The sequence below is a fragment of the Heteronotia binoei genome, chromosome 13 (assembly GCF_032191835.1).
Source record: "Heteronotia binoei isolate CCM8104 ecotype False Entrance Well chromosome 13, APGP_CSIRO_Hbin_v1, whole genome shotgun sequence".
NCBI classification, from domain to species: domain Eukaryota; kingdom Metazoa; phylum Chordata; class Lepidosauria; order Squamata; family Gekkonidae; genus Heteronotia; species Heteronotia binoei.
Window position 1 is genome coordinate 2,867,517 of NC_083235.1, and position 22,627 is coordinate 2,890,143.

Sequence of the window (22,627 nt, forward strand, 5' to 3'; positions counted from 1 at the left end):
CCTCATTGCTGTCAGGTTCCAATCCAGGTTGAAAAACCTCCAAGAAAGGGAGGACTTCCGGGGAGGAAAATGGCGGGCTGAGTTGTCTCTCACATCGGGAGCAAGCTGAAGATCTTGTTCGGGGTAGTGGAGGGCAATCTAAGCCCACTGCCTACCTTTCTCAGTGAGAGAAAGGACCAAGACATGCACTTAAAACTTTGGAAGAGATTTACCTTGGCTGAAAAGGAACCCTGAAGAGGGTTCCTTTGAGGCTTTGAGGGGTCTCAGAAGTTTGCATAGTTATCGTCTGCAAGATCTTTCAGAGTCATCGATTTGGCATAAGCCCGTCAAGATCCTAACCTTCTGGAACAATTCTAAACAACTAAAGTTTTGGAAGACCAGTGGAACTTGGATAAGTGAAGAAAAAAAGGTACAGAAGCTCTCTTTTCACTCTGGAGTTATTTGCAGACTAAAGGGATATATTAAAGGTGGGAAGAAAGGGAAAATATAAAACTTGCAATTAGAAGAAAGAAGTTGAGAAGTTGGGACTGTTTTAATACAAAAGACAGTGTTAAAAACTGCTAAAATTCGAAAAGGAAATTTAGTTGTGTCTACTTGCGGTTTGCGGTTTCCTGAAATGTAAATAGCCACGTTGCATTGGAATATTACTGGAATAGCTCTTCAACCCTTCTGAGCAAGACAGGAAGTGCGTCAAGTATCGTGAGATTTCCATGAGAGTTGAAGCTGACAGAGACAGGAAGCAGTAAAGAAAAAAGCCTACTCTATATCATAGAGAAACATCGGCAGCCATTGCTGGGAGGTCCGATTTAAAATATTGTTTTAAAAAGAACTGGGACTTTAAAAATTGACAGAATCGACGGGAAAGAGGGTAAGAGGACAAGATCTATTGAATACATTACTGGTGGGCTCCTGGGAGGACTTTAAAAGGGAAAAAAATTTTTTTTTAAGGGGAAAAATCGCGGCCGCCATCTTGGAATTTTTGAAGGCTTTTTTGATAAATATCTTGGCTTTGGAGGCTCAGAAACCAGCGAAAATAGGCTTGCTGGAAAGGGCAAGCTCTGCTCTATTGAACCTGACTGTCAAATTTCAAATTGGTGAAACTAAAAATTTCGTCATTTTTTAAAGGGGAAAAATTTCTTTAAAAATATATATCTGGGCTTAGGAAGCTCAGAAAAGAACAGAACAAAGACTAAATAAGAGAGAAAATTTAGACCTTTTGAACTTGGTAGCCAAATTTGTAAATTGTGAGACGGAAATTTTTGGTATTTTTATTTTATTTCCCTGCTTCTTGCCTAAATGTCAGAGCCCAGGCAGCCCCGAACAAGAGCCCTCTCATTAGAAAAAATGCAGGACCAAATGGAGGCTATGGAAGCCAGGATTATGAAAGGAGTTAATAAAATGATGCAAGAAATGAAGGAAGAACTTATTACAGTAATTAAAAAAGAAGTGGATGACCTTAAAGGCCAAATTGGGAAAATAGACAAGAAAGTACAGGAAGTGGAGGAGAAAGTTAAAGTACATGATACCACCTTGCTGAAAGTCCAAGAAAAAGTGACGATCCACGAATGCAAATTAATGGAAAATCAGATACGCTTGAGAGGAGTACCTGAGGAAGAGAATGATGATCTGAGAGGATATATAATAAACATAATTGCAGAATTCTTAGAAGAAGACCCTGACAAGACTAAGAATATGTATGATCATATGTATAGAGTCAATTCGTTACACGCCAAAAAAAACAACTTACCAAGAGATGTTGTTGTAAGATTTATGACAAAGGAAATGGTGGGAAGGATCATCAAGAAAAACTTTGAACAGTCATTGATAATAAGAGGTAGCAGAGTGAGAATAATGAAGGAGCTACCCAAAGAAGTGATAAACGACAGGAGAACATATAAAAAGTTGACAGAAAAACTGAAAGACAATGGCACAAGGTACAGATGGTTAATCCCTGAGGGTTTGAGCTTTGAACTTCAGGGGAAGAGAGTAACAATTACAAATGCTAGAGAGTTGAGGAGATTTTTTGAAGAAAATAAAGAATTTGCACCATGATGGATTACAAATTACTGTCTTGGAATGTTAATGGACTAAATTCACCACAAAAAAGAAGGGCAACTTTTCATTGGATTAAGAAGCAAAATTGTAACATAATTTGTCTGCAAGAAGTACACATCAAACAAAAGGATTATAAATTTTTATGGAATAAACAATTGGGAAGGGAATTTTTTTCATTAGCCAAACAGAAAAAAAGGGGAGTAGTCATTTATGTTAAACAGGACTTGGAGCCAAAACTGATGTTTAAAGATAAAGATGGAAGATTTGTAGCAGTGGAAATAACATCAAATGGGAAAAAAATGCTGTTATTGGGACTATATGCACCTAATGGTGCAAAAGATGTTTTTTTTAAAGACATTATACAACAACTAGATGAGTTGACCTACGATCAAATACTCTTAATGGGAGATTTTAATGGAACAGTTGAGAACTCATTGGATAGATCCGGAGGGAAAAAAAATAGTGTGAAAGAAGGGAAATTGCCAAAGTCTTTCTTTGAGTTAGTCAAACAGGAAAACTTGGAAGATATATGGAGAAAGTTTAATCCTGAAGTGCGGGACTATACTTTTTTTTCTGCAAGACATAAGACCTTTTCTAGAATTGACATGTTGTGGGGAACTAGAGACTTAGGCCTTATAACAAAGAAGATAGATATTTTGCCTAAAATCGGTGCCGACCATAACCCAATAATGTGGATTACAAAATTGTCCAAAAGACTGAGAAGATGGAGACTGAATGAAGATTTATTACAGAACAAAGAAACAGTGACTTTCCTAGGAAAAGAGACTAAGGAATTTTTCCAAATGAATGATAAAGAAGATATTGACTTCCAGACGGTCTGGGATACTTATAAAGCAGTAATGAGAGGGTTGTTGATTACATTGAACAACAAAGATAAAAGGGAAAAAGAAAAACAATTATTGGACATTCAAAATGAAATAAAGAAAAAAGAAGGTGCGTTGAGGAAAAGACCAGGGAAAAAGAAGATTCTAAGGGAAATATCAATATTACAAACTCAACTAAGACATTTACTAAACAAAGAAGTGGAATGGAACTTGAAAAGGCTTCAGCAGAAATCGTTTGAAGGAGCAAATAAGACGGGGAAATACTTGGCGTGGCAGCTGAAAAAAAAGAGAGAAAACAAAACAATTAGTAGAATTGTAATAGATGGAAGAGATGTAGTTACTCAAGAGGGAATAAAAAGAGAATTTTTTAAGTACTATGCCAAGCTGTTTAAAGGTGCTGAAGTAAAGAGAAAAAAGATAGATGAATACTTACAGAAAATAAAAATTGAGCCTTTAACTGAAAATATGAGAAAAATTTTGAATGACCCAATCGAAAAAATAGAAATTGAAGCAGCAATTAATGTGATGAAGAATGATAAAGCTCCCGGGCCAGACGGTTATACAGCTAAATATTTTAAAATTTTTAAAGATGAATTAATACCAAAATTACAGAAGCTGATGAATGTAATAAGAGCTAAAGGGAAGGTACCAAATACATGGAAGGAAGCTGTTATTTCTTTGATACCTAAAGAAGAAAGAGACGTCACAAATGTGAAAAATTATAGACCAATTTCACTTTTGAACAATGATTATAAAATATTTACAAGAATTCTGGCGGAACGACTTAAGCAATATCTGATAAATTTTATAAAGGAGGACCAAGCTGGTTTTCTCCCCAAAAGACAAATAAGAGACAATATTAGAACTGTTGTAAATATTGTAGAATACTATGAAAGACATCCAGAAAAAGAAGTAGCACTATTCTTTGCGGATGCAGAAAAAGCATTTGACAATTTAAATTGGGACTTCATGTTTGCAGTGATGGAAAAAATGGAGCTTGGAGAAAGTTTTATAAGAATGATAAAGGCAATATATTTTGAACAAAGGGCAAGGTTGTGCATCAATGCAGATCTTACAGACGAAATGAAAATTAGTAAAGGTACTAGACAAGGCTGCCCGCTTTCGCCATTGTTGTTCATAATGACTCTTGAAATTTTACTGATGCAGATCCAAGATGAAAAAGATTTAGAAGGACTACAAATAAAAGGGTATACCTATAAATATAGAGCATTTGCGGATGATATAATGTTTATAAATGAAAATCCCTTACAAGCTACACCGTTGTTAACGAGAATACAAGAGTTTGGGGAGTTGGCGGGACTTTACATAAACAAAGAAAAATCAAAAATTTTATGTAAGAATATGCAGAAAAATAGACAACAAGAACTACAAAGACTAACGGGTTGTGAAGTTACCTCTAAGGTAAAATACCTAGGGGTAGAGATAACAATGAAAAATATTGATCTGTTTAGGAACAACTATGAAAAGCTCTGGCGCAAAATAGAAGAAGATATGCTAAAGTGGAACAAGCTCAATTTGTCATTGTTGGGCAGAATAGCTGCAGTAAAAATGAATATCTTACCAAGGATTATGTATTTGTTTCAAACTATCCCCATTGTGAAAGATGCTAAGCAATTTGATAAATGGAGAAGAAAAATCTCGGAATTTGTGTGGGCCGGGAGGAAACCCAGAATTAAAATGAAAGTCCTGATAGATGCAAAAGAGAGAGGTGGGTTTCAATTACCAGATTTGAAACTGTATCATGAAGCAATCTGTTTAGTATGGTTGAAAGAATGGATAACGTTATTAAATAAAAAAATTCTAGTGTTAGAAGGCCATGGGAAAAAATTCGGCTGGCATGCCTACTTGTATTATGGGAAAAAGAAGATGGACGGTCTTTTCTCTCACCATTATATAAGGAGCAACTTACTAAATGTGTGGATAAAGTACAAGAAATATGGCGATGAGAGAAGACCTCTGTGGATAGTGCCGGCTGAAGTGATAAAGTTAACGGCCAAAACAGTTAAGGAAAAACAACTATCATACAACCAACTACTAAAAATACAAAGTGGGAAAATAGAACTGAAAACTGCAGAAGAATTGAACTATAAATATGATTGGTTTCAAATGCAACAAATAAAAAGCTTGATGGAGAATGATATCAAAGCTGAAGGAATAAGGAAAGAGCAAACAGAAATGGAAAGAGTTCTGCTTGGAGATAATGAGAAATTAATTTCAAAAGTGTACAAATTACTTTTACAATGGACTACAGAAGATGAAGTAGTGAAATCTCAAATGATAAAATGGGCAATTAATGTAAATAAAGAAATAAAAATGGAATCTTGGGAACATTTGTGGAAAAACTCTATGAAACTCGCAACATGTCATAGTATTAAAGAGAACTGTTTTAAGATGATGTATAGATGGTACATGACTCCAAAAAAATTAGCAAAGATGAACAATAAGATGCCAGATAGGTGTTGGAAATGTAAAAAGCATGAAGGCTCTTTCTACCATATGTGGTGGACTTGTGAAAGAGCTAAAATGTTTTGGCAGATGATTCAACAAGAGATATCCAAGATCCTAGGATATGAATTTAAAAAAGAAGCAGAGACATTTTTGCTGGGATTACAAATGGAGAATTTTCCAAAAGAAGATAGAACTTTAATATGGTACTTGCTCTCAGCTGCTAGGACATTGTATGCGCAGTTGTGGAAGCAAGAAAAAATACCAGAAAAGTGGGACTGGACTTTAAAAGTTATGTCATGGAGTGAAATGGATAAGCTAACAAGAAAATTAAGAGACTGCGATTTAGAACTCTTTAATCGGGAGTGGAAGAAATTCAGAAGATATGTAGAAAAAGAGTGGAAAATAAAAGGACACTGGACAATTTTTGAAGATTAAGACCTTTAAGACAAGAATATAACTTTTGAAGGGTTTTCTTTTTTTCTTTTTTTCTTTTTTCCTTAATCAATTTTCGTTTTTTTCTTGATAGTTAAAGGTACCTTTAATATCTGTTTTCTAAAAAATAACACTGGCGGGGGTCAATTATTGGGGGGTGGGGTGGGAGGAAAGTAAGATGTGGGGTAGAATGATGCTTTCATCTTAAGGCTTTTTTTTATAAGCTGTAGAAATAGTTCTACTACCATATGTTACTAATAAAATTGTTTATACCGAAAAACCTCCAAGAAAGGAGAGCCCACCACCTCCCCAGGAGGAAGCCTGTTCCACTGAGGAACCGCTCTAAACTCACAGATCCCTCCCCCTAAATTCACAGGATCCTCATTGCTGTCAGATGGCCATCTAGCCTCTGTTGAAAAACCTCCAAGGAAGGAGAGCCCACCACCTCCCCAGGAGGAAGCCTGTTCTACTGAGGAATCGCTCTAACGGTGGGGGAGTTCTTCCTCATGTTGAGCCGGAAACTCTTTTGATTTAATTTCAACCCACTGGTTTTGATCCAACCTTCCAGGGCCACAGAAAACAATTCCACACCATCCTCTCTATGATAGCCCTTCAAGTACTTGAAGATGGTGATCCTATCACCTCTCAGCCGCCTCCTCTCCAGGCTAAACAGGCCCAACTCCTTCAACCTCCTCCCCTCCAAGATTCAAGGGTGATTTCCTGGGGTCATTTCATAGAAAAAGAGGTGCTGGACCTCATTAGCTAGGGTTGCCATCCCCTGTGGCTCTGGCGGGGGACTTGCTTCACTTTCTGGAAAAGGAAGTTGTCCTTTGCCGGCTGCTATAGGCATTTTTGGGGAAACTCTATGGTTTTCCCGGACGCTTTAGCGCTTCATGAGGGAGAATCGGCTAGAGCTTCTGGGAAAACCATAGAGTTTTCTCAGAAATGCCTAGAGTGGCTGGCACGATGATGTCACATCTGGGTGAAGCCATTGCACTGGCGACATTGGGGGAGGCTCCCCTTACCGGCCCAATGTGGGCCAGTGGGTTGGGAACCTTCAAGGTGGGAGAACCCCCACCCGGGCCTGGGACTTGGGGGCCTTATCGGTAGCACAACACATTTGCATAACTTAGTAGCACATGCCACCCACTCCTGACATCACCAGAAGGGGGCATTAAATTATATCAGCTCAGCATCGACCTTCAAACGCTTCTTGGATTATAATTGTCATACCTTACTCCAATCATACTTTTTAAATTATTTTTTCCTACGTGGCCACAGTGGCATGATGAAGATTTACAACTGTCTGCTTGATAGGTTTTAGTCCTATGAGGAAAGGTTGAAGGAGCCGGGGATGTTTAGCCTGGAGAGGAGGCGGCTGAGAGAGGATAGGATCACCATCTTCAAGTACCTGAAGGGCTGTCCTATAGAGGAGGGTATGGAATTGTTTTCTGTGGCCCCGGAAGGTAGGACCAGAACCAATGTGTAGAAATTAAATCAAAAGAGTTTCCGGCTCAACATTAGGAAGAACTTCCTGACAGTTAGAGCAATTCCTCAGGAGGTGGTGGGCTCTCCTTCCTCGGAGGTTTTTAAACAGAGGTAGATGGCCATCTGACAGCAATAAGGATCCTGTAAATTTAAGGGAAGGTGTTTGTGAGTTTCCTGCATTGTGCAGGGGGCTGGACTAGATGACCCTGGAAGTCCCTTCCAACTCTATGATTCTATTAGGAAGAACTTCCTCACCGTTAGAAGGATTCCTCAGTAGAACAGGCTTCCTCCTGGGGAGGTGGTGGGCTCTCCTTCCTTGGAGGTTTTTAAGCAGAGGCTGGATGGCCATCTGACAGCAATGAGGTTCCTGTGAATTTAGGGGGAGGTGTTTGTGAGTTTCCTGCATTGTGCAGGGGGTTGGACTAGATGACCATAGAGGTCCCTTCCAACTCTAGGATTCTATGATTTTCCCATTTTTTATGTGGGAAAATATTTGAAAGTTTGTCAGATCTTCGAGTTCAGCAAAATTCTCACGAGGGTTTGAACAATGTAGCCCAGAAGCCAGTATTTTTGGGGGGGTTGGGGGAGGAGGAATCAAGAAAGAAAGAGCTCCATATAATGTAGAGGTTCCAGAGCTCCGCTCCTGTGAGCTCCTGCCAAAATATATGCAGACCAGAGGTGATCAAGTGACTCTATACCAGGGGTGTCGAACTCATTTGTTGTGAGGGCTGGATCTGACATAAATGAGACCTTGTGGGGCCAGGCCATGTCGGGCCGGGCCATGTCTGTACCTATTTAAGATTAGGTTGCAGAGATATACATTTTATAAAGAACACCGACAAACACAAATATATATATATTTAAACTTAAAACATGCTTAAAACGTTAGTCCTCATTGGTCTTAAAGATGCTTTTTTTGTATTTCTCCCATGGGATCCAGAGAACTGGGCAAAGGAAGCTCTGACTCTTTCCTTCCTTCCCCAGGGGACCAGGAAGGGAAGGAGCCTCAGCCAATAGACGAAAGAGAGGGTTGGCTCAGTAGCTCTGCTGTGCAATTGAGAAAGCCTGGAAAAACAAGCTATTCCTCCTGCCTTCCTCCCCAAGGGAGGAGCCTTAGCCAATGGAGAAAACAGAGGTTTTGCTCTGTAGCTCCTGTGCGATTGAAAGAGTCCGGCAAAGTAAGTTATTCCTCCCCTCTTCCTCCCCAAGGGAGGAGCCTCAGCTAATGGAGAAAATAGAGGTTTTGTTCTGTCGCTCCTGTGCGACTGAGCAAGCCTGGCAGAGCAAGCTGTTATACAGAAGGAAGCCAGAGAGAGGGAGAAGGAAGCAGATGACAACCAGTTGCTTGGGGGCCTGATAGGAGCCCTCCGGGGGCCTGATTTGGCCCCCAAAATGCATGTTTGACACCCCTGCGCTTGACATTACTTGAAATCTGCAATACAAAGGGTCAGGACAGTATTTGAGTCTTGCCTGGGGAAAAGTCACAGGCTTAATGAATCCAGGGATGAGGGAGAGAAAATGCTGAGCCAGAATTACCTTTGAGACCACCTTTCCCCCTATGCACCCCAGCGGGCACTATGCTCAGGTTCACAAAATCTTTTAGCGATCTCTGGACCAAAAGAATCCTGGTTGGTTACCACCGTGGCCAGGGCTTTTTCTAGGGTTGCCAAGTCCAATTGAAGAAAAATCTGACGACTTTGGGGGTGGAGCCAGAAGACTTTGGGGGTGGAGCCAGGAGACATTGGGGGTGGAGCCAGGAACAAGAATGTGACAAGCATAATTGAACTCCAAGGGAGTTCTGGTCATCACATTTAAAGGGACAGCACACCTTTTAAAATGCCTTTCTTCCATAAAAAATAATGAAAGATGGGGCACCATCTTTTGGGGCTCATAGAATTGGACCCTCTGGTCCAATCGTTTTGAAACTTGGGGGGTATTTTGGGGAGAGGCACTAGATGCTATACTAAAAATTTGGTACCGCTACCTCAAAAAATAGCCCCCCCAGAGCCCCCAATACCCACGGATCAATTCCCTATTATTCCCTATGGGAATCGTTCTCCATAGGGAATAATAGAGTGCCCAGTAGACATTTCCCTCCCCCCACTCTTTCTAAAGGGGGGGGAGGACCTCCAAACCAGGGAATCCCCTGCCCCCTCCCTCTCTCACACACACAAATAATTACTAGATCTTCTTCCTGCAGAACTTTCCTTGCTGTGAAAACAAAAGCAAAAGAAAGGGAGGGGCCTTTCTCCATGGAAACTATTACTGACCCTTTCCAATGAAGCCCTTCCTGTTTCCTGCGCAGCCTTGAAGGCACACATTTTACAAACAGATCAGTTTGCAGGTTTCTAAACCTGCAGGAGCTCTACAACTACATGATGCCTACACGCATGTTCTCTCCCCCCCCCCCCCGCCACTTCGGGATTTTTGGAGACCGGGGGAGGAGGCTGCAAATTCAGGGGTCCCCCGCCAGGGCTGGGGGGTTGGGAAGCCTAGCTTTTTCTGTAGCAGCCCCCATATGGTGGAATGCCCTCCCAGAAGAAATTAGAGCCCTGCGGGACCTTTTACAGTTCCACAGGGCCTGCAAGACCGAACTCTTTCAGCTCACATTTCACTCCTGAGGGAGGCAACTGAAATTGCTGAGCAGTCGGGTTAAAACGGATAAAAGGAAGTCCTTCTTCACTCAAAGGGTGATTAACATGTGGAATTCTCTGCCACAGGAGGTGGTGGCGGCTACAAGCATAGCCAGCTTCAAGAGGGGATTGGATAAAAATATGGAGCAGAGGTCCATCAGTGGCTATGAGCCACATAGAGAGAGAGAGAGTGCACCATTGGCCTGATCCAACATGGCTTCTCTTATGTTCTTATGTTCTTACTAATATCGACACCACAGCATTGAAAGCCCAATGACCAGCATCAGGATACCGACATCCGAGCACTGACATAATAACAGTAATAATGCCAGCAATATATTGAGCGTCGATATAACAACAGTAGCGGTGATAAAAGAATCTTGGATGACTAACTTGTAGTTCTGTAGTATTTTGAGGTTTCGTTATATTGTTTTGTTTTTAAGCTGCATGATTGATTTTAAAATGTTGTTAGCCTCCCTGAAGGGCATATCCACATACACAACCCACAACACATCAAGTCCTGCAGCGATGGGCTAGGGGCAAAACGGCAGGTGGAAGGTGCCACTGGAAGCCGCAGTCCCGATCCTGCATGTAGGCGGTTCAGGGTATTGGTCACCTGATGCTAACCCGGAGACGAAAGCATTTTTCGACAGCACCCTGAACGACCAAGCAGCCTTGCTCCACACGGAGAGGGGCCTAGAAAAGGTGGCCTACAGCACCAACCCTAAATCAGACTTTTCCCTGCAGCCACTGTGGCCGGACCTGCCTGTCCCACATTGGTCTTGTCAGCCACCAGCGAGCCTGCAGCAGACGTGAACTATTGCACCCTTCTTAAATCTTCGTTCGCGAAGCCAAGCCGAGAGAGAGCCTCCCTGAGTCTGTAAGGGGAAGGTGGGACACAAATCTAATGAAATAAATAAATAAATTGGTCATCCTTACCATATTCCTTGACTTCAAAATTTGTGGAGAAAGTATGCTGGGGGGAGTCCCCATACTTGGCTGTCACTGTCCATGTTCCTAAGCTAGAGGAGAAAAAAAAATTTCAGTAGTTCAATTGTGCTTGTCACAACTTTTCTCCTGGCTCCACCCCCAAAGTACCCAGATATTTCTTGAATTGAACCTGGCAACCCTCCCTCCCTAAGGTTGCCAGCTGACCTTATAACTCATCTGGCCTGTTTTGGTGTCAAACATATGGCTCCTATCAGAACCGAATGGAGAGAGAAATTGCTGAATTACAAATTATTATGAAACTTGGAACAAACACCTCCCCAGGACTGAACAGGGATATTGGCTTTTTATCTCATTACATATGCTAAACCCACTCTCAGGGAGTATAGCTATACACCTACAGTATTCCAATGTATTTCTCTTTTAGAATAGTGTATCAGAATAATGTTTTATATTGACACACTCAAATAAGGGATATTGGCTATTTATCTCATGAAAGACACTTAACCCATTTTCATGTTATGTATTCTTGTTTTCTAATGGCAGACAAGAATGATGTTTATAATGCATCGACTGATGTTGATAAGTAAATTAGGTGGACTACAGCTAGGAAATGCATGTCCTTTTGTGATTTCCCTAGATTTGCAAAAAACACCAACTGGCAGGAAACTTTATTACCTTTTAAGGCTATCCAGACCAAATGGCCAAGCCACACTGTTCCACCAGGTGATCACAAGTCAGTTTGCCCTCTTAATCAACAAACTGCATGCATTTCAGCCCACAATAGCTGATCCCCTCATCTGATGAAGTGTGCCTAAGAGAGCACACGAAAGTTTACGTTCTGACAAAAACTTGGTTGGTCTTAAAGGTGCCACTTGACTCCTGCTTTGTTCAACTGCTTCAGACTAACATGACTGCCCGCTTGGATCTATCGAGTAATATTCATAGTAAATTACCTCACAATCTCAGGTATGTTGAATGGCTGGGGGGTTATTAAAGCAGAGGCAACGGTGGATTCCAATTTCTTTTTGTTCGTTGAAACGGAGTCATAGTGAACCACAATTCCTTCTGGTGTCTGGAAAGAGATGAGAACACCATCGTGGAAGGGGTATGGAAAGGGTGTGTGTGTGTGTGTGCGCGCGCGCAGGAGGGAGGCTCACTGACTTTGCCGGGAAAGTGGCTATGCCATTTCCATCATGTCCTGGGATTCAGGGCTTTTTTTTCCAAGAAAAAGCCCAGCAGGAACTCATTTGCATATTAGGTCACACCCCAGAGCCGGATCTAGGGGGCAGAGGGTGCTTGCCCTGGGCGCCAACAGAGGGGGGGGGCGCCAAATTGGGTATGGAGTTCATTGTATTCTATGGGACGGTAAGATAGAATAGCCCATAAGGGGGCGCCATTTTTTAATTTTGCTCCCCCTCAAAAAACACGTAGGGCGTTTTCGCACTCACCTTCAAGTGGCGCGACCATCCTCTTCACGCCGGAGGATCTGCAGGGATTTCGCATAAGAAGCGCCGGAGCAGCCAAAAGAGCCGGAAAGTTCCGTCGCGAAACCCGCTCAAACGGAAACCGCCAAGAAGCAGGAAAACGTTTGAGCGGCTTTTGCGACGGAAGTCGCCGGCTCTTTTGGCTGCTCCGGCGCTTCTTATGCGAAATCCCTGCAGATCCTCCGGCGTGAAGAGGGTGGTCGCGCCACTTGAAGGTGAGTGCGAAAACGCCCGTAGATTCAGTCCTGCCACACCCCCTGACAGCACCATTGTTCCCACAGGGCTTATGTGGGAAAGGCCCAGCAGGAACTCATTTGCTTATTAGGCTACACCCCCTGACAGCACCATTGTTCCACACAGGGCTTATGTGGGAAAGGCCCAGCAGGAACTCATTTATTTATTTTTATTTATTTATTACTTTACATTTATATCCCGCCCTCTCTTCAAGCAGACTCAGGGCGGCTTACAACATCATAAAAACAATCAATTCAATAAAACATATAAAACCATAATTTACTTATCAATTTTAAACTATTAGCACTGTTTCAGTCCAATATAGGCGGTATTGACTTCTGACTATGATCACCAGCATTCTGTAGGATGTCCGGTGGCAGCCCCTTTTCAACCAACCACAAAAGCCTGTTTAAACAGTTCAGTCTTACAGGCCCTGCGGAACGCCGACAAATCCCGCAGGGCCCTTATAGCTTCTGGGAGGGTGTTCCAAAGTTCTGGTGCTGCCACCGAAAAAGCCCTAGATCTCGTTATGCGTAACTTGGCTTCTTTTGGGCCAGGGGCAGACAGCAGATTTTTTGTCCCTGATCGCAGTGCTCTCTGGGGGATATATGGGGAAAGGCGGTCCCGTAGATAGGCAGGTCCCTGACCATAAAGGGCTTTAAAGGTTAATACCAACACCTTGAAGCGAACTCGGAACACAACAGGCAACCAGTGCAGCTCTCTCAGCACTGGCTGAATGTGCTCCCGTCGTGGTAGCCCCATTAACAGCCGTGCCGCAGCGTTCTGCACTAGTTGTAGTCTCCGGGTTAGCGTCAGGGGTAGCCCCATGTAGAGAGCATTACAGTGATCTATTCTTGAGATGACCGTAGCATGGATTACCGTCGCTAAGTCGTTGCGCTCCAGGTAAGGGGCCAGCTGCCACGCTTGCCGAAGATGGAAAAAGGCAGATCTAACGGTGGCTGCCACCTGAGCCTCCATTGTGAGGGAGGACTCAAGGAGCACGCCTAAGCTCTTGACCTTAGGGACCGATATCAGTGGTACCCCGTCAAGGGCCGGCAGCTGGATCTCTCTCCCCGGACCGCCCCGACCCAGGTGGAGAACCTCCATCTTCGTCGGATTCAATTTCAGCCAACTCAGTCTGAGCCAAGAGGCTAATTTGCTTATTAGGCCATATTCCCTGACAGCACCATTGTTCCACACAGGGCTTATGTGGGAACGGCCCAGCGGGAACTCATTTGCTTATTAGACCACACACCCTGACAGCACCATTGTTCCACACAAGGCCTTTTTTGTAGAAAAAGCCCAGCAGGAACTCATTTGCATATTAGGCCACACCCCCTGACAGCACCATTGTTCCACACAGGGCTTATGTGGGAAAGGCCCAGCGGGAACTCATTTGCTTATTAGACCACACCCCCTGACAGCACCATTGTTCCACACAGGGCTTATGTGGGAACGGCCCAGCGGGAACTCATTTGCTTATTAGACCACACCCCCTGACAGCACCATTGTTCCACACAAGGCCTTTTTTGTAGAAAAAGCCCAGCAGAAACTCATTTGCATATTAGGCCACACCCCCTGATGCTGAGCCAGGTGGAACTGTTTTTCTGCTCAAAAAAAGCCCTGCTGGGAATGATGTCATCACCTTGTGCCATCGGGGCAGCACTCTGGTATTTGAGCAAAAACTCTATGGTAAAACAGTTTCTACCATAGAGTTTTTGTCCCAACACAAGAGTGTCACCTGGACATCACTGACATGATGACATCACTTCCAGTGTGCTCTGAAAGTGACATTGCCATTCTCTCTCCTGGTAAGTCCCACAACTGGCCAGCTTCATCAGCTGTGAACTTCCTGTGGACAAGCAGGTGAACACACCCTGAAACACAGGTTGGAGCAGAGAAAGTTCTTCTTCACACAAAGAACAATTTATGGCATTCGCTGCTGTTGGAAATAGTAATAGTCACTACTCAGAAAGGGAATTAGGGCACAAAGTCTGAATGGATCCTCCTCAGAAGCACTTCAATAGGGCTTCACAGATTCCTAGGCTGAATCTCCACACACCTCCCCTTCTATGTCCTGGGCTGGGGGGAGAAGAGGGTGGGGTGGGGGTCAGAGGATTGGGCTAGAAAGAGGGTCCCCAGCGCTGCCTGCCAAGTGCCAACCCCTCTCCCGAAATCCTCCCAATGCTTGTGCCCGGCGAAGCTTCTTTTAGGGGAGGGACGGTGGCTCGGTGGTAGAGCATCTGCTTGGTGTAGTTTGGTGTAGTGGTGAAGTGTGCAGACTCTTATCTGGGAGAACCGGGTTTGATTCCTCACTCCTCCACTTGCACCTGCTGGAATGGCCTGGGGTCAGCCATAGCTCTGGCAGAGGTTGTCCTTGAAAGGGCAGCTGCTGTGAGAGCCCTCTCAGCCCCACCCACCTCACAGGCTGTCTGTCATGAGGGCAGAAGATATAGGAGATTGTAAGCCACTCTGAGTCTCTGATTCAGAGAGAAGGGCGGGGTATAAATCTGCAATTCTTCTTCTTCTCGATCCCTGGCATCTCCAAGTAAAAAGGGTCAAGGAAAATAGGCGTGGAAAACCTCAGCTGGAGAGCCACTGCCAGTCTGAATAGACAAGACTGCCTTTGATGGACCAAAGAGGGTCTGATTCAGTATAAGGCAGCTTCATATGTTCATATGTTAGGGAGGGATGGTGGCTCAGTGGGAGAGCATCTGCTTGGTAAGCAGAAGGTCCCAGGTTCAATCCCTGGCATCTCCAGCTAAAAAGGGTCCAGGCAAAGAGGCGTGAAAAACCTTAGCTGGAGACCCTGGAGAGTTGCTGCCAGTCTGAGTAGACAAGACTGACTTTGATGGACCAAGGGTCTGATTTAGTATAAGACAGATTCATATGTTCATATGTTTGAGGGGGAGGGGATGGTGGCTCAGGGGTAGAGCATCTGCTTGGTAAGCAAGAAGGTCCCAGGTTCAATTCCCAGCATCTCCAGCTAAAAAGGGTCCAGGCAAAGAGGCGTGGAAAACCTCAGCTGGAGACCCTGGAGAGCCGCTGCCTGTCTGAGTAGACAACACTGCCTTTGATGGACTGAGGGTCTGATTCAGTAGAAGGCAGCTTCATATGTTCATATATGTTCATATGTTCAACTATCGGGTGGGACGGTGGCTCAGTGGGAGAGCAGCTGCTTGGTAAGCAAAAGGTCCCAGGTTCAATCCCCAGCATTTCCACTAAAAAAGGGTCCAGGCAAAGAGGCGTGAAAAACCTCAGCTTGAGACCCTGGAGAGCCGCTGCCAGTCTGAGTAGAGAATACTGACTTTGATGGACCGGTGGGGGGTCTGATTCAGTAGAAGGCAGCTTCATATGTTCATATGTTCAGTGTCAGGGGCAGTGCAGGAGAGGACATCTGCCACAATATATCCTGCTCATGAACTTCCAGAGGCACTGGGTTGGCAACACCCTAGGGCTGCCAAGTCCCCGGTCCAAGCTGGAGTTCCCAATTTGGGCCGACAGGGGGAACCTCCACCAATGTCACCAGTGCGGTGACATCACCCAGAAGCGACATTGTCACAGCAGCGACATTGCACGGCAGCCACTCTAGGCTTTTCCAGGAAAACTCTATGGTTTTCCCAGATGCTACAGCCATTTGGGAGGGAAAACTCTATGGTAAAATAGGATGGTCCCCCGCCGGCTACTCTACTTCCCCCCCCCCCCCGCGGCCCTTTTCCTGATCCTTCCAGAGACTTCCGCAGCACACCTCACCACACGGCCAACTTCCACCCTTGCAGGGACAGATGCTTTCATTGCCGCTCTCACCTGAAACTTGATGTTCACAATTTGATCCTTCACGGGCTCCAGGCGGGAACCGACAGGGAAGATTCGATAGAGCACTTGAGAAAGAGAAGAATAATGAGCTGCTTTAACGTAGCTGGGTTCATGTGCTCGGGATGTCAAGAGAATCCCTTGACCACTTCAACCTTAACAAATCAATACAAAATGGCCTCACAAGTTTGACAAGAGGAATAGTGCTAGCAGGCTGAGGGGTGCCATCCTCCAGGTGGGTCTGAGAAATCTCCAAGATCCAGAATAACTAGGCTTGCCAATCCCCCAGGTCCCAGTGAGAGTTCTCCCGCTTTCCCAGGCTCCTTCCCGCTCCCAGTCAGCTGGACAACGGGGGGAAGCCCCGCCCCCACAGCCACCATGTGCCTTTCCACCTCCGGAGGCTTCAGACTCCACTTGGAAAGGCTTCCTCTTGGGATGGTGTGTCTGTGTCTTTAAGGCTGAATGGGGGCGGGGGGAGCAGGCAGAACAACATGGCTGCTCGCAGTGGCTGTAAAAAGGGCCCAGATCCTCCCTTGGTTGCACAATCTTTTCAGAGGTCGTTTGCATAGGAAAGGTAAACTTGAACCTTTGGTTGCTCTGTGTTACATTGAAGAAGTTGGAAGTGCAGCAACTCATGAGTTGAGATGCCTGTCCGCAGGTGGGGATACACAATAGGCTACACAGAGGAATGAAGCTGCAACCAAATAAATCAAAACCACTCTGTGAAAAATATATTTACAAAATGTGATTCATACAAGAAAAAAGCGCCATTCAGCAACCTCATCATTTTACATACCGCATGTGCATATTTATGTGTGTGTGTGTGTGTGTTTATAGAGAGCTCTTTTTGGATTCATGTCTTGGATTCACACACACACATACACACAGGGGTCGTTTTGTAGAAAAATAGGTGGTGGAGCTCATCCAGGGATTGCTAGGCAACCACACCTACTATTGAATGGACAAAGTGGGAAGGAGGAGGGGGAACCCTCAGAAAGGTTCAGGAGCTGTGCTCCTGTGAGCTGCTTAATCCAAGGCCTGTATGTATGTATGTGTGTGTGTGTGTGTGTACACACACACCCACACCCACACAAACATGTCTTGGATTTATTTATGATGTGCTGCTTTGGAATTTGGATATTCCAAATCATAAATAAATCTAAGACATAAATCCAAAAAGAGCTCCAACAGACAGCTAGCAGTGTAAAGTCCGTTTCGGACCACCAGGTCCTTCCTCCAGGGAGCGTCTTGCAGAACTTGCGGTATATGTGTAGAGAATTTCACAATGTTCCGATCTTTCACAAATTTATACACAAAATTGGAACACTGCTGCCTCCATCTGGCCAGCAAGTTAATTTGATTGCAATCCCCAAGTGGGAGCAGGCCCTCCCCCACTTCTGAGTCCACAGAAATGGCGATGGGGGAGGGAAATGTCTGCTGGGCACTTCATTATTCCCTATAAAGATCGATTCCCATAGGGTATAATGGAGAATTGATCTGAGGGTATCTGGGGCTCTGGAGGGGCTGTTCTTTGAGGTAGAGGCATCAAACTTTCAGCACAGCATCTGATGACCCTCCTCAAAATGCTCTCCAAGTTTCAGAAAGATTGGACCAGGGGATCCAATTCTATGAGCTCCCAAAATAGGTGCCCTTATCCATTATTTCTAATGTAGGGAAGGCATTTAAAAGGTGTGCGGTTCCTTTAAATGTGATGGCCAGAACTCCCTTTGGAGTTCAGTTGTGCTTGTCACAACTTTGCATATGGCTCCACCTCCAAAATCCCCAGATATCTCTTGAATTGGACTTGGCAACCCTAAATAACATTTTCTTAGATTTAGAAGAAATAAGCAATGGGGTGTGCATGCAGCGTGCGAGTAAAGAATCATAGAATCATAAAGTTGGAAGGGACCTCCAGGATCATCTAGTCGGAGCCGGATTAACAATTAGGTCAATTAGGCACTGGTCTATAGGCCCCCATACCTTTAGGGGCCCCGGGCTGGCTCCCCCTCTCTCTGGTTTTCCCCCTGCTTGCACCCCTCCTAGCCTGCACCAGCAGCCAGCAACTGAATCATAGAATCCTAGAATCATACAGTTGGAAGAAACCTCCAGGGTCATCTAGTCCAACCCCCTGCACAATGCAGGTATCTCACAGACACCTCCCCCTAAACTCACAGGATCTTCATTGCTGTCAGATGGCCATCTAGCCTCTGTTGAAAAACCTCCAAGGAAGGAGAGCCCACCACCTCCCGAGGAAGCCTGTTCCACTGAGGAACCGCTCTAAACTCACAGATACTTCCCCCTAAACTCATAGGATCTTCATTGCTGTCAGATGGCCATCTAGCCTCTGTTGAGAAACCTCCAAGGAAGGAGAGCCCACCACCTCCCAAGGAGGAAGCCTGTTCCACTGAGGAACCGCTCTAAACTCACAAACCCCTCCCCCTAAATTCACAGGATCCTCATTGCTGTCAGATGGCCATCCAGCCTCTGTTTAAAAGCCTCCAAGGAGGGAGAGTCCACCACCTCCCGAGGAGGAAGCCTGTTCCACTGAGGAACTGCTCTAACAGTCAAGAAGTTCTTCCTAATGTTGAGCCGGAAACTCTTTTGATTCAATTTTAATCCACTGGTTCTGGTCCTACCTTCCAGGGCCACAGAAAACAATTCCACACCATCTTCTATAGGGCAGCCCTTCAAGGACTTGAAGATGGTGATCCTGTCACCTCTCAGCCACCTCTTCTCCAGGCTAAACGTCCCCAGCTCCTTCAACCTTTCCTCAACCTGAGCTGCTCTTTGCTTGACTTGCCTGGTGTGGCTGATGCTGGCGTCATCGCCAAATTTGCCTCTCTCTGCCTCTCCCCCTCAGCTTAGTCAAAGGGGCTTTTAAAGAAGGTCCCTCCAGCAGGGGCCATGGGCAGTGAGGCAGGCACTCAGACTCTGAGATCATTTGCAAGGCCCCCCCCCCAAGATTCTGACTGCCTAGGGGCCTCCACAGGGTTTAATCCAGCACTGTATCTAGTCTAGAACATGAAGCTCTAGTCTAGTCTAGTCTAGAACATGGAGCTCAGTCTCCATGCTTCTGACACCATGGCAAAGTTTGCAAGTCTCCAGATGGGGCTTGGAGTTTTTCCTGGAATTACAACAACTGGTCTCTAAATGACAGTTCCCCTGGAGAAAATAGCCGTTTTGGAAGGCAGACTCTATGGCATTATACCCTGCCGCAGGGTTGTCAAGTCCCCCGTGTACCATAGAGTTTTCCCTCCCAAAATGCTGAGGTGTCTGGGAAAACCACCGAGGTTCCCCAGAAATGCCTAGAGCAGCCGGTGCCATTCTAAAGTTCCTGTTAAATGTTGATGGCCAGATATTTCAACTACAAGGTGCCATCAAGTAATAAGGGAAGTATAAATCAGCCAGCTCCCTCAAAACCCCACTTTCCCCTCAGGCCACAATCTACTAGGGTTGCCAATTCCCAGGTGGGGTCAGGAGATCCCCCGGTTTGGAGGCCCCCCTGCTTCAAGGAGATCAGAAAGCGGGGACGGGGAGGGAAATGTCTGCTGGACACTCCATTATTCCCCATGGAGACCAATTCCCCATAGGATAGAATAGAGAATTGATCCACAGGTATCTGGGGCTTGTAGGGAGGGCTGTTTTTTGAGATAGAGGCACCAAAATTTCAGCATAGCATCTGGTGGTTCTCCCCAAAATACCTTCCAAATTTCAAAAAGATTGGAGCAGGGGGGTCCAATGCTATGAGCTCCAAAAGAAGGTGCCCCTCTCCTTCATTATTTCCAATGGAAGGAAGGCACTTAAAAGGTGTATGGTCCCTTTACATGTGATGGCCAGAACTCCCTTTGGAGTTCAGTTATGCTTGTCACAACCTTGCTCCTGGCTCCACCCCCAAAGTCTCCTAACTCCAATCCCCAAAGTCCCCAGATATTTCTTGAATTGGACTTGACAACCCTACAATCCACACTGCTTAGAAGGGGGTGTCTCTTTGGGGCTTTCACGAGTCCTCATCAGGGAGCTACAAACCTGCTACTATCTTTCCCCCCTCACTAACAATTCCCTCCTCCTCAGACTTCCTCCTCGTTTGCCCCTCCTTTCCACAGAATCTCCCCCCAACTCTCTGTTCCACAACCCCTCCAGCGGAGGAGAAGTTTTCACCTGCACTTCCAGGGGTGTAGATGGTCTTATCTGTTTGGATGAAGATGTAGCCGCTCTGGAAGGAAACCAGAACCACTTTCTCCAGCTGGAACTGAGGACAGCTGGCCTGGACGACCACATACTGGTTCACCTTGGAATCCTTCTTCATGTCTTTGGCGGGAACCTGTACAGGGAGAGCAGGGAGCAAGAGAATTAACTGAGGCAGGAGTTTGCCAGGTACTATCCTTCTGAACCTGTGGGCACCTTTCAGGGTTTCCAGCTCCTCTTGCTCTAGGGTTGCCAAAACCCAGGTGGAGGGGGCAGGAATTCTCCTGGTTTGGAGGCTCTCCCCCTGCTTCAGGCTCATCAGAAAGTGAGGGAGGAGGGGAATGTCTGCTGGGCGCTCCATTATTCCCTATGGAGACCAATTCCCATAGAGTATAATGAATAGATCCACAGGTATCTGAGGTTCTGGAGGGTTGCTGTTTTTTGAGATAGAGGCACCAAAGTTTCAGCATAGCATCCGTGCCTCTCCCAAAATACCCTCCAATTTCAAAAAGATTGGACCAGGGGGTCCAATTCTACGAGCCCCAAAGAAGGTGCCCCTGTCCTTCATTCTTTCAATGGAGGGAAGGCATGGAGAAAGGTGTACGGTCCCTTTAAATGTGAGGGCCAGAACTCCCTTTGGAGTTCCATTATGCTTGCCACAACCTTGCTCCTGGCTGCACCCCAATGTCTCCTGGCTCCACCCCCAAAGTCTCTTGGCTCCACCCCCAAGTCCCCAGATAGGGTTGCAAGTCCAATTCAAGAAATATCTGGGGACTTTGGGGGTGGAGCCAGGAGACTTTGGGGGTGGAGCCAGGAGACATTAGGGGTGCAGCCAGGACCAATGGTGTGACAAACATCACTGAACTCCAAAGGGAGTTCTGGCTATCACATTGAAAGGAACCACACAACTTTTAAATGCCTTCCTTCTATAGGAAATAATGAAGGATAGGGGAATCTTTTCTGGGGGCTCATAGAATTGGACCCCCTGGTCCAACCTTTCTGAAACCTGGGGGATATTTTGGGGAGAGGCACTGGATGCTATACTGAAAATTTGGTGCCTCTAACTCAAAAGACAGCACCCCCACAGAGCCCCAGATACCCACAGATCAATTCTCCATTATTTTCTATTGGAATACATCTCCATAGGCATAATGGAGTGTCCAGCAGACATTTCCCTCCCCTCCCCCGCTTTCTGATGACCCTGAAGCGGGGGGAGGGCCTTCAAACCGGGGGATCCCCTGCCCCCACCTGGGGATTGGGCAGCTCTATCCCCAGATATTTCTTCTATTGAACTTGGCAACCCTATCTTGGTCTCACGGTGAGGGGTTGGGGGGGGGCGGGGGGCGTTCTGGGAAGTGAACAGGAGATTGTGCATGACCCTTTGGTTGTTTGACGAACCACAATGGTTTTTTTGACTTCAAAACCATAGAGTTGCCCCAAAACCAGAGTGTCACTGTGCGATGTCTCCAATGTGATGATGTCATCAGGAAGTGAAGCCGTTGTGCAGCAACGTCCATGTTTGGGGGTGGGTTTTCCCCAGTTGGCTGGCAGTGGAATAAAGCCCCCCCCCAAAATGGGGGGAAACCCCACTGGGACCTGGAATCCTGACACAGCACGGTGGAGGCAACAACAAAATGGCTGCTGCAGCTTACCTTCCGTCAAAAAGTGAAGATCCTTGGGCTGGAAGTTGTTTGCATGTTTTGGTGTTTCAAAGCCCCAAATAGGTCCAACTGCTGTTTAAAAGCATTTTGCGGGCCCCAGGAAAGGTGTTGACGTGGGCACCGTATTGGGTATATCAGATGTCCTTTTGCTTGTGCAGGGCTGGATCTAGGGAGCGCAGAGGGGGGTGTTTGCCCTGGGTGCCGACGGAGTGAGGGGGACGTGCCAAATTGGGTATGGAGTTCGTTATATTCTATGGGACCATAAATAGGATGGCCCATAAAGGGACACCATTTTTAATTTTGCCCGCCCCCCCTCAAAAAATATGTCGATCCGGTCCTGGCTTGTGACCCAGAATGAATTCTGCTTTTCAGCAATC

General features: G+C 45.5%; 1 protein-coding gene across 1 annotated transcript in view; it reads right to left on the reverse strand.

The window, feature by feature from the left end:
* The window catches only part of LOC132581821 (A.superbus venom factor 1-like), a 138,095-nt gene that overhangs the window by 114,629 nt on the left and 839 nt on the right, over positions 1-22,627 (reverse strand). Inside the window, exons 2-5 of the mRNA XM_060253234.1 lie at positions 20,563-20,832; positions 16,399-16,472; positions 11,827-11,945; positions 10,862-10,944 (exon numbers count right to left, since the gene is read on the reverse strand). Of these exons, the coding sequence (XP_060109217.1) occupies positions 10,862-10,944; positions 11,827-11,945; positions 16,399-16,472; positions 20,563-20,832 (546 nt within the window). The remainder of the gene's footprint in view (positions 1-10,861; positions 10,945-11,826; positions 11,946-16,398; positions 16,473-20,562; positions 20,833-22,627) is intronic.